The following is an 18,125-nucleotide window of genomic DNA, read 5'->3' on the forward strand; positions in this document are numbered from 1 at the left end:
TAGCTGCTAGTACTGCTAGTAGGGATCCGCGTCAGTTCGATAAAAGCCATAGTGATTTACAGGGAGAAAGGTGATATACATTGAATGTTTGATCAAATGTGTCTTCGATCGAGCCTGATTATTAATAAGGTATTAACTCATCATTGAAGAAAGATTTTCTTGATTGAGCAATATCGAACGAAAAGATGGAGAAAACAGAAGAGAACGAACATAATGTGTTGAGAGAAGTTTTAACTGAAGAAGAATTAACGCAAGTTCCTGACTCACTTGCAAAAAAGCTTAGTGCTTATTTCAATGAAAAATTCGAACAGTACATTACAGCAAAAGCAGTTTTTGAAACTAACAGAAAAAATTTTGGTAAGTTTAAATTGAATTTTATATTTTTTATTACTATAACGGTTGACTAGTTTATTTACACAAAGGAGATAACCTCTCCATTGGTATGTGCCGCATTCATTAAATAGTTTACATTAAATATCTTATTGCATATATAAAAGAAACTTTGCTATAAAAAACTTGATGGCCAATTTTATTATTTAATTATATGTATATTACAAAGTCTTTATTTTTGTAATATTAATGAAATTGGGTTATTAAAAATGAACAAAATTTTTATTTTTGAAATTTTATTAGACCAAACTTTAGATAAACTACAAAAGGATTTAACAGAAGAAAAATCAGACTCTGAAGAATGTAAGGGAAAACTTGAATTGGCAGAAAAATATACTACTGAACTACAAACTAGTTTAGATCAAACTAAAGGTGAAATACAAAAACTACAGGAGACTGTTAAAAGGTACATGTTGTTTATGTGTTGTTATAAAAAAGTATTATTATATATGCACAATACATATGATTATAATAATTATTTAATTATTTACAGATTAGAAAAAGAAAATGGTGATTTGCGTCGCCATAGAGATACAGTTGTGGATGAAAGGGATGCATTACAATTACAAGTTGAAAGGCGAGATAGAGAAATTGAGAGAATGCATACTGAACTATCTTCTCTGGGTACTCAATTGCGAAATGCTGTTGCTGCAAAATGTCAAGCTTTAGCAGAAACAGAAGAAATTCGAAGTCTTGATATGACCCTTGAATTCAAGTATGTATTTAGATAATAAATATTTCATAATGGACTCAAATCTTCACAAAATTTTAATATGTTATTTGAAATATTTTAGAGAAAAACGTTTAGAACAAGAAAGGACTCTTTTATCACAGCAAATGGCTAGTCTTGAAGAAGAATTGGCAAAGAGAATGTCAGAATTACAGTCAACAAGAGCAGAAGCTTCTGCACGAGCGCTCTTAACAGATACACGTTTGGCACAACGTGATGAAGAATTGCGTATTGCGAATGAAGCAACAGCACAGTTACGAGAATTATACACATCTCTTCAACGACGCTGCGATGAACTATCTCAAAAATTAGAAGAACAACGTACACACGAAATTTCTATGCATGCTTCTTATCGAGAAGAAATTGGTGCTCAGACTAGATTAGCAGATCTTTATAAAGGCATGGCAGATGAAGCAAATGCAAAAGCTGAGGAATTTAGTAATGCAGTTAAAGAACTTCAGGAATTACTAGAACATGCTACTGAACAGTATGGAACGCTAGAGACAACACATAATCAACTTCAGTTACAACATAAGCAAGAGTTAGTAGAAAAAGAACAGAAGATAGATGAGCTTTCAAAAGAATTAAATCATGCAAATGAGTTATTGAAAAATATTAAACAAGGTAATTAGTTTATTGTTATCTTTGTAGAATCTTATTTGTCTAATAATCATACAATTCTTTTAACAGAACGGCTAGATCAAGCTGTTGAACAGCTTGCACCTACAGCAGCTATAGCTAGTCGGGTGCTTAGGAAAGGCTTAAGCCTTACTCAAATTTATACGCAATTAGTAGATGTAACAAATGAGTTGACTTCAGAACGAGAAGAAAATGGACGTCTAAAATCACAAATGGACGTCATTTTACATGAATTAGAAGAGAAGGCTCCTGTTTTACAACAACAACGTGAAGATTATGAAACCGCTATGGCAAATATTGGTACATTAACATCAAGATTAGATGAACTTTTAGTAGAAAATCATAGACTACAAGAAACAACTGATGAAGCAAATCGCATTGCTAAGCACCATACTAAAGAAAATCAAAGGTTAAAAACAGAAGTATCAGATTTAGCTAGACAGGTAAGCAATTAAAGCTAGATGTACATGCTTATATATTTTTGAGTATATAATGAAATTTGTATGCAATATTTGCTATTTTTAGGTATGCTTCCTTTTAAAAGAAGTCCAAGAGAGTAGAACTAGTGCAGCTGTTGATACAAATGAATTTTCAATGGATATGGATAATCTTGCTTCATCTGAAATCATTAGTAAAAAGCTTGTTACTTTTAAAGATATTGAAGAATTACAAGAAAATAATCAGAAGTTATTATCAATAGTTCGTACATTATCATCAAGACAAGAAGAAATAGAAAGAGCAACAGATGAAATAAATTCTGGCGAAATGAAAGAAAAATTAGAGAGGTCTGTAATTGTACTAAAAATGTATTACAATAATGTTTGATTTCATTTATTTTAGTTTTCCATAATTATAATAGGTACCTAGAACAATTGGAAGACATGCAAGCTGCTCAAGACAGACAAGCCAAGATGTTAGAAGGTCTTTTACGACAACGGGACATGTATAAAAATATGTATCAGCAATGTTTAAAGCAGGCAAATGTAACAGAAAAAAAAGAACTATCTATGACACAAGAAGAAGAAGAAGGGAGAGAAATTAATGGAGTAAAACCTGTTAAAGATGAAGTGGCTACTATTACTCAAGATGATGTTAATAGAGAAAAAGAATTGCAAAAACAATTGACAGAAACTGAAACTAAATTGAAACAGATTACAGATGATTATGAAACATACAAAAAAGAGAGGGCAGCCCATGAACGAATGTTAGGAGAGGAAGTAGAAAGGCTTAGAAAAGAAGCAGAAGCTCATTCAGACAGATGTTGCAGATTAAAAGCGCAGTTAGATTCGGCTAATGATAGATTTAATCTTTTACAACCAAATGTTGCTTCTTATAAGTCTCAAATAAAAGTTCTTGAAGAGAAATGTTTAAATTACAATGTGACAATTGGTATGAAATATTTGTTGTGTTCACAGATATTGTGTTAAAAAAGTATTAATAACTATTGATAAGTTGTTTCTTTTTATAGGCAAACATGAGCAAAGCTTAATGATTTTAAAAGATGAAGCTTTGGCAGCTCAAACGCGACTATCTCGTGCTGAAGTACAATTAGAAAACTTACGTCGATCTCTTTCAATTTTAAGTGATTCTGAAAGTCGCCTTATGAAAGAACGTGAAACATATCAGAGAGAACGTCAAACGCAAGCTTTATTGCGAGCAGACGTTGAATCTATTAAAGCAAGTTTGGAACGGGTTCAGGCTGAGGGTCAATTACGTGCTGAACAGCGTCTAGATGATGCTACAAGAGAATGTGCCGCTTTAAGACGTCGTTTGCAGGAAGAACAAGATCGATTTAGAGAATTATCTGCACATTTAGAAAAACAACTTACTACAGCTCAAGAAAGATTAACCGAAGAACGTAATATAACCGAACAAATTCGCATAGAATTGGAACAAGCTCGTCAATCTGATTCTCAAAATGTACAACGTATAGAAGAACTTAATACGAAACTAAGACAAGCTGCTACTCATTCAATATCTAAACCTTTCACTGGTACGTGTGAAATACAGAGTTAAATTTTCATTTATTTAATTAGAGGTAATTATAAATAAAATTCTGTGCATATTTAAACTTGCAGGTGATGAACATCCTGTAAAGAAATTAAAAGAACTTGAAATGCAACTTACGACGATACAAGCAGAAGCAAAATCTTTATCCGAACAACTAAAAAGTGCACGGCAGCAAAGCCAACAATATTGCGACATTGCAGAAAGTGCAGAAGCTCAATTAAGGGAGGTAACGGCGCAACATAATAAATGTAAAGAAGAATTAGAAACTGCTTTAAAAGAAGCGCGTGTAGAAATAATATCCCTTCAAAAGAAAGTTCAAGAATTAGTAGAAGAATTAGCAAAAGTTTCTAATGGTCAACAAGAAACTGATTCAGAATTAAGAGAAAAGTTAGCTGATGCAGAGAGAAGACTTGAAGAGTTAGATGAAGTTAAAGGAGAATTGGAAATTGTAAAAGGTGATTTACATAATGCTTCAGTATCAGTTAAAGAAGCGGAAGAGAAGTATGCTAGAGAAATGGTATTGCATTCAACAGATTTGCAGGTAAACATAATCATCACTTCATTTATGCAAATAAATAAAATACAGAATGTAATGTAATTCTTTGTTATCGCCTCATTTATAGATATTAGCGAAATTGAAAGAAGATGCCCAAACAGTAGAACAAAAGATAGCAAGCTTAACTCAAGAAAGAAATGCAGCTACAGAAGCTTTAAATCTTGAGAGAGAAGCTTGTCAAGAAAGAGAGAAAAGATTACATGAAGAAATCCAAGAAATGCAACAAAGAATATCAGATCTGGATGCACAAAATGCTATTTTGCATACTCAAATTCAAGAATTAAGTGACAAGACTGCAATCATGCATAGCCAACAATCAAAGATAGCTGAACAGGGAAGTCCTGATACTAGTTTGGAAGCAATGAATCGTAGCTTTAGTGGACTTGAAGATGATTCCAAATCTGCTGAACAGTTATTAAAAGTAATGAAATATCTAAGACGTGAAAAAGATTTAGCTGTAGCAAAATTTGATGTTCTAAGAGCAGAAAATCTTAGATTGAAATCACAAGTGGAAGTTAGTATCCAAGTTTCCTTACTAAAATTTTAATTTGTATAACTTTTTAATGCAATGTAACTGTTAATACTTTTTCATTAATTTAGGTTATGGAAAAAAGATTAAAGGAAACAGAAGCTGCCCTTAATTCGGAAAGAGAAAAGTCTGAAATTGATGTAGTAACAACATCTAAACACGCAGAGCTATTGCGGAAAGTTGAAACTTTAAATGCCATCACAGATTCCAATAGAATCCTAAGAGAGGAAAGAGATAGTTTAAGTGCAAAAGTTTCAGAGCTTACCGCAAAAGTTGCAGCACTTTCTGAAGAAGTAGTACCACTTCGAGCTACATCACGAGATTTACAAGCGAAGACTGAAGCCTTATTACAAGAAAATACAAGTCTTAAAGGAGAAGCAACTAGATGGAGACAAAGAGCTAATACATTAGTAGAAAGGGCGAACAAAACAAGTCCGGAAGATTGGCGTAGATTGCAAACTGAAAGGGAAAATCTTAGTAAACTGCTCACATCTGAACGTGAAACACATGCTAAACGTGCGGAAGAATTAAATCAATTGAAAACAGAAAAGGGTGTATTAGAAGAACAGCTATCACTACTCCAGAAACAAGTACAAACTCAGGGAGAAGAAATTCAAAAAGCATCTGAAGAGGCACGTAAATTGGGTCAAGACTTAAACGAAGCTCTTGCTGATTCTTCTTTGAAAGCTAAGGATTTAGTAACATTAAGAAAAGAGCTTGGTGATAAAGAAGTAGTCTTGAATGACATAAAGAATAAAGAGATTCAAATAAGAAAAATAGCGAAAAAATACAAGACTCAATTTGAAGAACTGGCGAAAACAGTAGAAGAAGAAAAGAGTAAATCTGAAGAGTCTCGAATGTCGGCTGGTACTTCTGGAAATGAAGATGTTGGTCGTATATCTCAAGAACGTGAAGATCAATTACGAGAAGAAGGCAGGCAAGAATTGCGTCAAGCAAATCTAGAATTAACATCAAAGGTTGATGAATTATCTCGTCAAATGATAGTTGTACAAAATGAAGCAGAATCGTTAAAGAAAGAGATCGATACGATGAACAGGACACGCGTTGAGAAAGAAGAACGTGTTAGACGAGCATTAACGACGGCAAGAACTGAGCTCATGCGGCTAAGAGAATCAAAGAAAATTTGCGAAAAGGAATTAATTGACTTAAAAGCTAAAGTCGAAGCTGGTGCTACCGAATCAGATACTGCTGAACATGATGCTAGACTTGCAGCACTTAAATCTCAAATGGAAAGTAGAATCTCTCGTTTGGAACATGAAAAGTCAGAAATCCAGGCAGAAAAAGAAACTCTTGTACAAAGAGTAACTCAACTACAGCGACAAGTAGCTGGTGTTAGTGGAATTAGTGCCACTACGGAACCACCAACGGCTAATATTAAACCTATGTCTGCTCGCGCTGAAACTCCATTAGCGAGTATTCGACCTATGAGTGTAGTAGTACAGTCTAGAACAGCTGCCGTTTTACCCACAACTGCAAGTGCACCAGTAATGGTTGCACCTCATCAACAGCAACAGCCACAGCAACAGGTGGTGCATACTACTGAAACGAGTTCGCCAACTAGTAGCCTTCCAGATTTTCAACCAGCTAGTACTAGTAGTAGTTCATCGCAGACAGCGCCAAATACTTTACGACAACTCGTTGTTCAACCACAATTAAGTGAATCAGCAGAATCAACGCAAAGGGAAGACCCAGAAAGTGCAGAAACACTTAGTGTACAACAACAGCAATGTCAACAACAACAACAGCAACAACAGCAGCAGACTGTTGCACTAGTTAGTCCAAGAGTGGAACAACAACAACAACAGCAACAAGCTGCTGTCAGTGATCAACAGCAGACTGTAGCTAGCAGTTCTACTCAGTCAGTAAGCACATCGCAAGCTTCGACAGGCCATAAACGTCCTAGAGCTCTTGATTCGACAGCATCAGGGTCTGGAATTGTTGAAGGTGTAGATCATAGTAGGCAGGAGCAAGTGCTTAGTCCCAAATCTAAACGGTCTAGACAAGAAATGTCATCTACTGCTAGTGCAAGCGCTTCAGAGGTCGAGTACCAGGTGAATTTAAATAATAAAAGTGTAGGAAATATTAAACAATAATTAAATATTTAGAATGATGTACTTATTTAATTTTTAGGTACCAACATCAAGCCAACGAGATCAAGATGAAGAAGTAGAAGAAGGCTGTGTCGTTGTAGTAGATTGCGACGAAGGTGAAGGAGGTGGTAATCATCAGACTCAGGAAGAAGAAGAATTTGATAATGACGCATATGAAGAAATGGAAGAAGAAGAAGAGATACCTTATGAAGTGGAAGTAGAAGTGGAAAGAGATAATAATGAAGTTGAAATTATAATGGGAGAAGATTCTACAAGTGTAGAAGTTCCTAGACAAACACAAGTAACAGTACCTACGAATCAACAGCAACAACAGTCGGAAGCAATTAGTAGTGCTGAACCAACAGGAGAACCACCTACATCGTTCGGAACTCGATCTTCACGTGGAATTGCGCCAATGCCTAGACAACAACAACAACAACATCTTCTCTTGGTATATATTCATTTTTATATACAAAGATAAGGGAATAGAAGGACGGAAATAAAGCATCTCTTTTAATGAAATGAATTTTAGCCGCAACAAGGATATGAAGATGGTGGCGATGATAGCATAGTGCCAAGTACTCCAACTTTATTCGTACCACGTCGAGGAGACGGATTTGGAGAAGCTGTAAGTTCACCTCAAGTTCCCCAAGGACGTTTTACGTTTGGAGATTCGTCTGCACCAACAACAGCATCATCGACTCCTTCGTTATCAACTCCTTCTGGATCAGCAACTCGAACGATATTTGGGTCATCTAGTTCTGGTGTAGCACAAGTAATTCAAGAAAGTATGGATGATACGCGAATGGATCTTGTTCAATTAGAAGATGGTGGTACTGGTCGTAGTGTACCTACTACTCCTTTACAAGTTTCACCAGCCGCTGATTTACCACCTTCGGTATAAGAATAATTAAATATTTTTATATAACATTGTAGCATTTCATTTTGTCATGTAATTAAACGACGTACTTCTAGACAAGTAGTGGACCTTCAGAAGAACAGGAAACTCCAGTTTCAGTAACACCGGTATCAGTAACGGGTACTACTGATGTTACTGAGGAGCCTACAATACCAAGTATTCGTGTACTTGGTGTTGACGATCAACAACATAATCAAACTGAAATGATTACAGAATCTATTAGCACGACGCCAACTGAAGGTAATTATAAGCTATGTTAATATCAATCAAAATTCTAAATAATTGCATATTACTAAATAAATAAATTATAAATAATTACATGTAGGTATGAGCTCAGAAGGTGAAAAACGTACAGATGAAACTGGTCCTTTAATCTCTGGGGATGATGATGCAGTAGATACAGGCGAAGGAACTGAAGAACCAGGAAGTGATATAGTGGAAGATGAAGTAGAAGAAAGTCGTGAAGCGGAAGCGTCTCCATCCAGTAATACTCGGCAAAGGGCAATGGCAGCAGCTAATGCTGCAGCTGCAGCAAATGGTGCTAGAGGAGCTACGGCACGACGATCGGCAAGATCGCAAGATCGATTTAGAACGCGTGGTAGTCGACCTACACCTATTGTATGGGAAAGTCAACAACCTGGCGGTAGAGGTAAATGCAATCGTAAATGATAAATTTTGAAATAAGAATATATTTTCCTAATGTAAACATTTGGTGTGTTTCAAAGGACAAAGCGTAATGCGAGGACACGCAACAAGGGGAGCAAATAGTGAAACAGGAAGAGGACGTGGAACAAGAGGCCGGCGAATGCGATCTAAATATTCATATGCGCGATTCTAAAATTAAATAATTTTGTATACGAACTCATGCGGAAACTTTGACGTTGTTGTCTTTGCAAACGAACGGTGTAAGAAATGTTGACTATTAATATATCGACCTTCAAGACAAGGATACTTTTACTTAGCATTAAACAATATGTTTGTTGTACAGATACATTTGTCGATGTAACATTTGTTATACCTAAACTTAAATGAAACTATGATATAAGTCTTATAATGGCAGTATATATCTACCTTTTCAAATGGGAACTATATGAAATTAAAAACGTAATGTCGATTTCTAATTCTTCGGAATCTAAGGTAACATTCCTTTATTGAGGCTAAGAAATTAAATTAAAACTAAACAGCATTTAGGGTGTTTTGTTTATGTATTCTTGGAACTGACTTTTATATAATTATTATTCAAATTTCATATAATATTGATGTGGTTCATAGTACAAATGTATTTATGCAAAATATTTTGTACAAGACGTATATCATGAATTATGTGTTGAGTTTCATAAATTACACAATGTTCGTCATAAATATTTTATTAAAAATGTTCGACAAGACATGTAACAAGTATTTTATTTTATATAAGTGCATTGCTTTTTTTGTATTTTACAAATTTAAGTATGAATTCTACTATCTTTTTCAACAGTCCTATAAGTAAGCATTAGAGACATATATTTACATATTATGTTTCAACTTCCAACTATCAATAAATAATATAAAATATCTACCTAAGTTTTATTTGTATACTTATGGTATCTGCTTAAATAGAATTTGACATTTATTATGAAATTTACTATTAGAATAAATAAAAGGTATTTATTACGTTCCACACACAGAAGATGTGTAATAATACAATATATTTTATACATCAGTCTCTTGTGTAGTTTAGTCGTATTTTAAAATAGCATTATTAATTAATACTTTTTCAGTATTCAAATATCTTGTATTGTTTGCAAAAACTTACACATAACGAGTGAATTAAAAAAATATGGCAAATATGTATAAATACTGGAGATATAATTGATTAATAAATATCAGTTTTACATGTTTTACAATACAATTAAAACGAAATCTATCAGTACTATGATTTCGATGTTACTACTATATAAATATGATAATATCACAATAATGAATATTAAACCCCTCTTCTAAAAGAGTCAGAGTGATTTCTAAAATAATAATACACTTTGGTCCCCTTTATTTCTTTTTAATATTGTTAAAAATAATTGTAAGATAGAGCACGAAATATGACTAGTTACATAAATAATTAATTTTTGTCTATTATTTTCGTATAGTGAGTTACATATAGTCAGTTATGTATGATATTATCTGAATATTTTCAATGAAGTCAATTTAATTTTACTTCTTTCTTTGTTTTTCGTTTGTGGTTTGAAAAAACAACGAAAAACTTTAATGTCTTATGCTTTGAAAATTGACTTAAATGAAAATTAACTTCATCATTTACTTTTTAATTGTTATAGAACGCCTACTTTTCTTAATTAAATCCATAATATTTCTGATAATGGGAAAGTAGAAGTTTGCTATAAATATGAATAGATCGTCAAGTTTTTTCACTTCCTGAGAAGTTGTATAAATTCGTTGCGTAGCAGAACTAATAATATACATACATATATATATATTTTTTTTAAAACAGGTGTCCATCAACTATTCTATGATAATTTGATGTTGGAGAGACAATCATCACGTTGTTGGGCTGTATGCCAAGTTTCTGTGCACATAGCATCAGACACGTTTACACTAAACGTTTCCGAACTAAACCGGTAAATTAAAGTAAACTAACTCAAACAAAATAAAAACTTTAACATTCTTAATTACATATTTTGATTCATTAACAATATTTCCTATAAATCAATACTGTGTGTTATATTTACAATTTGTTATGCAAAAGTCACTTATTTTGAAACGTCTCCCTTTAGTCTATCTGATTAACTAATTTGAAATTAAAGTTACGTTAGGCTGCTGATGCTCTAGTCGATACCGATCACTGATTCTGGTCATTTCACAGGAACATTGACCATGCTGTTCCACGCTGATCCATTGTCGTCTGTTATTAGTCCTGTTATTAGTTTCGTAACTCATTACCTCAATTTCAATTTCTTCATAATAGATCGCTGATTGTACAGGTAGACAACTCATATCTGAATTCATGCAGCATCCGGAGTGTCCGTCACATCGCTTTACGACAATATAAACAGGCTGAATGGTACTCTCCCCAGGATTCTGATGTACGTTTTGCATCAAGTCTCTCAGATGGTACGCTCGAAATTGTGGTTTTTTACAAACAAACATGCTGGAAGTTTTCACTGCTTCAGATAAAGTAATCTTATTGCTATTTACCGCCGTTGATCGCACCATGTTGTCCAAAGCCAATAGGATGAGTATCATTAACTCCAATAGGAAAGTCCTCAATGACCTATTTCTCATGCCTTGTATCTGTTAATTTATACTATAATTCTTATTGAATAATGTATGTTGTATCACTATGATTATCTTTACACACACAGTTTGGGCAAATTGAAAGATTCAATTTGAATCTCACTGAAGATCACGTTCATAAATTCAAATTTTACGGCGCGATACTTGGTGAACGCGTTTGAGATGTGTCTTCTCTAGCCAAATTACACGAACCACTGATATGTAGTCGTATCAAGAGGCATCCAACTGAGACTTTCCTGCTGCCAGAAGTGTATTTATACATGGAAGAGCTTGCACACACTTCACGCAAGGTATACACGCATCGTTACATTCATGCACACGTAAAATCTGATATCCTACAATTCTGCGGTAACATTTACTCATGCATTCCTTAAACCACTCAAAATATCCCGATGCATGGGAATTGTCACACTTTCTATCGTATGCGTCATGGATTCCATCCTGGAATATGCCTTAAAGCTTAATACAGTGATGTTAAATTTTTAAAATACTATAATACACAATAATGTAATATACAATAAGGAAATCATCATTTTATAACTATTTTTCAATTTAACATATTCTTCAGACTTAAATTCACACAATAAACTCTTATAATTTGCTACTCTCTTCGACATATTTGTCAATGCGATCGACTAACTTTCCGATAAGAGGATGTACGCGCTTATATCAAAGTCGAACTTCGACTTTTCTTTTATTGGTATGTTACTTGAGCAAGCTATCACTCATATACATATGAAACTTTTAATACACATTCAACAAATTCATTTCGGACAAGCTATTCATAACTCAATGGACAATCAATGATGTAAGTAAGATTGTAATAATTGCGGGAGTCACTTTTTTTTATTGAAGTTTACAAAGATGTGGTAAGTTTTTACTTATAAGTAAAATTGACTCATATTAATATGATTCATTGAAAGTCGAGTACAATAAATAATTGAGAAATATGCGGTTGTGTTACATCTTCCTATCTTCTACCTCCTACTATTTTCCTCATTGTTTCATAAAAAAAATCTCCAGTCGATATATTAAAGGCAGGTTGTAAACTATGGTTCTGAGATTTCAAGGAACATTAATTTCTCTTATAATTTGAGACTTTTCCACAAACAAAACTGCTAGAATGATGTTTCGCGGTCGAATATTTGTTGCAAAGGAAGAATTGAAGTGGTCATTTTCTCGCAACGACCCCTTTGAAATATAGTTTTAAGTTGTTGGTGCAAGGTATGCACTCAACTGTATAAATACTTGCTTATTCTTAAGATATCTTTGAATTTACAAAATATATTTTTTATTTATCTATCTTGATCTTCATTTTTTATTAAAAAAAATAATAATACACAGAAAATTGAGATAAATTTTATATCTTGATTCTAATAAAACAGGTGAAGTATTCAAAATTACTTTCGATAAGAATGTATTAGCTATTTCCTCTTTCATAAAATGTATTCTGCATTATCCAATTCATTAGATATATTTTTTGTGTAAATTTCGTTTATGTACATTTCGTCTGTTAAAATATAATTATGCTGATTGTAACGAACAGAACAAATTAAATAAAACAAGTTTTCTCCTGTTTTTCCGCATGAGATCTATTCGTGTATATAAATATGTAACTGTTATTTAGATATTTATTTATTCTCGCGAAGTTACGCGATTATTTTCCCATTCGTTATATTATATAAAGATATACATCAATATGATAATTAAATTCAATCGACTGTACATACTGTTCCATTTACACACGTGAAGAGTAATACATTGACTTTGCAATTATTCTCAATGAACTCTTATCTCTGGACTATGTTTGATAAAAGACCAGTGATACTAAGAATAGAAACGCAATAGAGATACAAAGAATAGAAAAGAGACAAAAAGTTTGCTTGATTGAATAAAATTTTTATGAAATCAGAAACTATTTAATCTTCAAATATAAGCACTATACCGAGTACATTTACTTTCTGATCGCGGATGTAAGTACATGAATCATCAGTCAACCATCATTTCAAATTTCCAAATGGTTACTTGTAAGAGAGTAGAAATTCGTTTGTATCTCATTTTGACAATTCGCCATACAATTAATTTTCTCCCAGTTTTCTGTTTTATATTTTATAAAAGCCTCTTATATGCTTCGTACATATATACTTGTCCTCATCTTATTCTTCATAATAATTGCTTTTTATTCATATTTTTATTGATTAATCTATTTACTGGTACAGAAAGAACATCTTTCTTAAGAGGTATTAATGTATTTACTACGACATTATAATTTCAGTTATAAGAGATATAATTAATAGCAAAATTGTGGGTGTGACGATTAGTAATTTCACGGATTCATTTGACGTAACGGGATAGCCCTCATGGTGCAAATAAAAATAAAATATATAATGAACGTGTTAGTGCTAGAAGTCACGTAATTCAATAAATATCAATTCTTAAATGAGATTAAAATAATCAACTAGGAAATTTTGATTATTTAAGGAGAAAATAAGAATAAAGGAACTAAAACAACAAACTTTTTTTAAAAAAGCACAATAAAATTTCTAATAATGCTATTTCTTAAAATCTAGTAGATAGATATCTTCAATGATCAAGGCTATCAACCGATACACCTACACACAAAATTCCATTAACGGTTCATAGATTCGTAACTTCGCATACCATTGAGTCAGTTCCATGAATAGCTGTTAACGGATATTCGTAACATGAGTTTCGATTTGTGCAACCGATAGTCACTCTCACCTTCCATATAAAAAATTTTCGGAAACAGATATATTATTCATTTGATAAATGGCAACATAAAAAATTATCTTTTACTATTTATACATCGTGTAAAAATGAAAAGAACGTCATGAGTAAATTTTGCAATCAGACACTTCGCAGACGATTGCAATGACTCACTGCAACCTGTCGCATCATATAACACTGGAGACCAGAGAGGGTCGAGATACTTCATGCTATGCCGCTATATTAAGCAGTTTCTTTAACTTAATTATACAGATCTGCTGACATCTAATCGTTCCTCTGAATAAAAATTAAAAATATAAATATTTATGTGAATTATTACTTCCGTAATAACGATTGAATATTAGATTTAAATTGTCTTTTTTTAATTTCTTAAATAGTTCATAAATTTTTTAATAGAGTAAGTCAGTGAAAATAAAGTCACTGAGACTTCCATAAGAATTATTTGAGAGCAAGAAGGATCGAACAAAATGCATCGATGCACGAAAAACAGTGCTTGGGATGCAACCGGTACCTACACGAAGAAGAAAATCAGAGGGTAGATGATAATTTGACTGATGACTGGTAGAAATTTGTCAGATTCAAAGTATGGAAAGGAAAGGGAAATACGATGAAAGGAGAAAATGAGAGAAAGAGGAGGCAATTGATGAAGAAAGGATGATTAGTCACGCGACGTAACATGGTCCCAGTTCGAACGGGAGGCAGGACCCACTAGTTGTAATTATAGTTATCTTTGCGATGTTCTCGGAACGCTTTGCTTCAAGTCCTCCTCGAGCTTACCGAGAAATGAGAGAGAGAGAGAGAGAGACGGTGCGAATTGCCGTAGGACGAGACAAAACAATACGGCCAAAGGTAGATCAACGAAGAAAGATGATGAGAAATCGGAAAAAGAGGGGAGGCAGAGGGCATCGGGCCGAGGATGAAAGTTACATATATATATAGCAGGAGAAAGAATTCAGATCACAGAAGAGTAGTCGCAGTTCTCGACCCGGACAATTGCGAGTGAAATCAATCAGGACGTGTTGATTTTCAATTAAAGTAGAATTCTTTTTCACCAAAATCCCATTTAATACTAAGAAAGAACTGAAAATATGAGAAGCTATATTTTACTGTTCATTTCTATCCATCTTGCCTTTGCTACAATTGGCAGACATCATAGGTAAATTATATTATATCTATATATAAACTCAAAGCTTATATTGGTCACATGGCTTTGACAGATCGATTAAAATAATGGACTTGATTTTCAGAGATAGCGGATTTCTGAATCACGTGCAACTAGTGCATGAATTTCGGTGTTCCATGCCACAACCGAGAGCTATACCAGTGGCAGAACTTCTAACTGTCGGCCCTAGCCCGGACGAAGTTTTTTATCCTGCCTCTACCGTTTTGACACGTTGCAAAGGAGCCGGATGTTGCCCGGATCCCAAACAGATTTGTGCACCTATCGAAACCAGAAACGTCAGTCTTGTTTTCATGGTGAAACACACGATTGACCGACAACGTGACAGGCATCACGAAGTGATACATGCTTTGGAACATACAAAATGTGGGTGTGTCCATAAAAGAATGATAAAATTTGATTGATTCATTCTATTGAAATTTTTTCTTAAAACAGCAATGAAAAATACTTATGCGTTGTTATAAGAATATTATAAGTAGTTACTTAGTTACTCGTTAAAGAATTGAAATATACCAAAATATTTATAATCGCGCGATTAAATAACATTACATAATTAATTTTAATATAGGATAAGTTCCTCGATTTAATCACTCTTCTGTTGACTGTGATATTTTTATAACATAATATAAAGCACTATATGTTTTTTTTATAACACATTAATAAATTTTTTTGAATAATATATTTTTTTCATATTTAATTCCTTCTCAAACACCTTTTGCTTTATGATGCTTCGTTCCAAAAATAATAAAAACGAATAACGTTCTACCAGCTTTTTCAATTAGTCAAATAATCTAGTTCACCTACTTACTTATTAGTCTTTTACGTCGAAGTATTGTTTCGCGGCCAACACGTCACGTTTTATACTTTCATTGTTTGGTGTCAACTCTAGAGCAGCTTCTAGTTCAGGAATACCATGCTGAGGCGCAGACAATTTACAGAGGGCTGCGCCTCGTCGAGCGTGACACCTGGCCCTTGACTCTCGATTGCTTTCGCATTTCGGTTCCATTAGTTCTAGTGCCTGAAAGATAAAATGAATGTTTCAATTTATTTTTACAAGTTGAACAAATTACAATTTCAACGACTTACTTTAGAACAGTCTTCTACACATCTACAATAATTCCCTAATGCATAATGTGCTGCTGATCTATTCACATAGAGAGATGCCATTTTATCACTAATCTTAATGCCACATGTGTAAGCACTTATGGCCGCCAGATAATTTCCAACTTTGAAGAAATCACTAAAAAATAATGATAAATAATTTGTTACAATATAATTAATATAAGGCTTTATCAAAGTATCAAACGTACTCTCCTTTATCTTTTAACCATTGCGGATCTCGTTCTTCCTGTCGAAGATCTTCCGCGTTAAAACCAATTTTGCGTCTTGCTTCTACTTGTTTTTGCAACCACTGTAATTCAGTCAATATTAATATGACTTTCTTCTATAGTAATTTTAATGGTCAGAAATATAAAAAAATAATACTTCTTGTTCTTCAATGTGAGAGCTTTCCCTAGCCGGTGTTGGGAACTTCCGTTCCGAAAATGTTACGTTAATTGTACCTGTTTTTCTTGGTAATGGTACTGATTTTGAAGGTTCTTCGAATATGTTATTTCTTTTCAAAATTTTACCTTGTATCGCAGCTTCTACAGCTTCTAATCCTGGTCTCCTTTTTTGCTGTTTCTCATAAACCTTACTTAAATCTTTTTTATTTGTTGCTTTTACTATATCCGAATCTGAATCAGAATCTTGAGAACAACTGGTGTTGTTTTTGTTAATAAGAGAATCGTCTCTCTTGTCTGATACCTCTATTTGAAGATTACTCTCTTGATTTATATTTACCGATTGTACTTCTATAACCTTCTGATTGTTGACAGCTTTAGATTTAAATTCTTTTATAGTGTTACTACCGTTAAATATTTCTTGTTCGGTCATCGGGCGAGATTTTAACACATTATCATTGTCTTTAAACCATTTTAGTGGCGGTCTTATAAAAATGATGTAAAAAGAGATTGTTAATTATATAAAATGAAGAACAAATTTATGATATAAGAAAAAATATTTAAATTCTGGTACATACTTGTAAGCTTTTCTATTTTCTTGTATTTCTCCTTCAACATTAGAAAGAAATGGTAATTCAGCTTTCGATCTCCAGTCTTCAAATTCCTGCATAGCTTCTCTCCGGTGTGCGTCCCGTATCGCATCTATTTTATTCAGTGTAGCTGTATTGACACTGATTTGTTCTTTCACTGCTTCCTTTTGTAAATATTGACGCTTTTCTGAAGGAAGTTATGAATCGTTGGAAAATATATAAGTTATAAATTGTAACATTATTTACAATTCTCTACATACCACTCTTAAGTTTCATATTTTCTTCGGCCAGTTTTTGAGCATGTTCTAAAGCTTGAGTACGGCAATCTCGTTTAAAATCATTGTTAATATCTTGCACCTCGAGAGTAGGCCACTCCAAATTAGTGTTTGTTTTATGCAAAGCAACTATTGCTTCTTCTTCCGTCAAAGTACATTTACTTTCTTTTTCAACAACATTAGCCCAAAGAAATAATTCTAATATGAATGGTGGAAAGCTGATCTGTTATTGAATTAAATATCGTATGTTATTTATATACATTTAAAGATTTAACTTTAGGAATTAAACTCTATACCTTTACGTAATTATCTATTACGAATAAGTCAACTTTTTTTGGATGGCCTTTCAAAGGTACGTTCAATATAACAAATTCTGAAGTTTGACGCCAAGAGTAGTCTTTAATAACTATAGCTGGCATTTTCTTCTTCAACGCAATGTCCCATTACATGTAATTCTCGCTATCGAAGCGATGTAGATTATCGATCAAACATTTTGCGATATACAGCGCTTTATTTGTATACGAATAGTGGGTGGTGAATACGAATGAATATACCAACATGCAGGATTCTGTTTCTATATTTATGATTCATTTTCGTACATAAAAAATTTTATTCTAACAATAAGTACATATGTAATATATGTTACAAGTATCGAATA

At 33.2% G+C, this 18,125-nt stretch overlaps 4 protein-coding genes across 4 annotated transcripts; 2 read left to right on the forward strand and 2 right to left on the reverse strand.

Moving 5' to 3' along the window:
• Positions 1 to 33: 33 nt before the first annotated feature.
• Mgtor (nuclear basket protein megator) lies at positions 34 to 9,442 on the forward strand. Its single transcript, XM_033341386.2, has 16 exons — positions 34 to 357; positions 634 to 796; positions 884 to 1,105; positions 1,185 to 1,744; positions 1,811 to 2,202; positions 2,285 to 2,544; positions 2,619 to 3,148; positions 3,228 to 3,752; positions 3,838 to 4,310; positions 4,393 to 4,839; positions 4,926 to 6,926; positions 7,006 to 7,416; positions 7,498 to 7,863; positions 7,941 to 8,124; positions 8,210 to 8,533; positions 8,610 to 9,442. Exons 1-16 carry the CDS (start codon positions 186 to 188, stop codon positions 8,720 to 8,722), a joined length of 7,143 nt encoding a protein of 2,380 aa, XP_033197277.1. The 5' UTR covers positions 34 to 185; the 3' UTR covers positions 8,723 to 9,442.
• Positions 9,443 to 9,623: 181 nt separating this feature from the next.
• Positions 9,624 to 12,332, reverse strand: LOC117160647 (uncharacterized). The gene has a single exon (XM_033341527.2). The coding sequence runs from the start codon at positions 11,158 to 11,160 to the stop codon at positions 10,666 to 10,668; it is 495 nt and encodes a 164-aa protein (XP_033197418.1). The 5' UTR covers positions 11,161 to 12,332; the 3' UTR covers positions 9,624 to 10,665.
• A 2,606-nt stretch (positions 12,333 to 14,938) lies between these two features.
• Positions 14,939 to 15,607, forward strand: LOC117163804 (vascular endothelial growth factor A-A). The gene is made up of 2 exons (XM_033346538.2): positions 14,939 to 15,076; positions 15,168 to 15,607. Exons 1-2 carry the CDS (start codon positions 15,009 to 15,011, stop codon positions 15,502 to 15,504), a joined length of 405 nt encoding a protein of 134 aa, XP_033202429.1. The 5' UTR covers positions 14,939 to 15,008; the 3' UTR covers positions 15,505 to 15,607.
• On the reverse strand, positions 15,223 to 17,886 carry LOC117163766 (dynein axonemal assembly factor 4). Its single transcript, XM_033346432.2, has 8 exons — positions 17,764 to 17,886; positions 17,453 to 17,690; positions 17,181 to 17,379; positions 16,586 to 17,087; positions 16,411 to 16,511; positions 16,187 to 16,340; positions 15,909 to 16,118; positions 15,223 to 15,361 (listed from the first exon to the last, which is right to left on the reverse strand). Exons 1-7 carry the CDS (start codon positions 17,884 to 17,886, stop codon positions 15,912 to 15,914), a joined length of 1,524 nt encoding a protein of 507 aa, XP_033202323.1. The 3' UTR covers positions 15,223 to 15,361; positions 15,909 to 15,911.
• Between the last annotated feature and the right edge of the window lie 239 nt (positions 17,887 to 18,125).

The sequence above is a fragment of the Bombus vancouverensis genome, chromosome 5 (genome assembly GCF_051014615.1).
Source record: "Bombus vancouverensis nearcticus chromosome 5, iyBomVanc1_principal, whole genome shotgun sequence".
Taxonomy (NCBI): domain Eukaryota; kingdom Metazoa; phylum Arthropoda; class Insecta; order Hymenoptera; family Apidae; genus Bombus; species Bombus vancouverensis.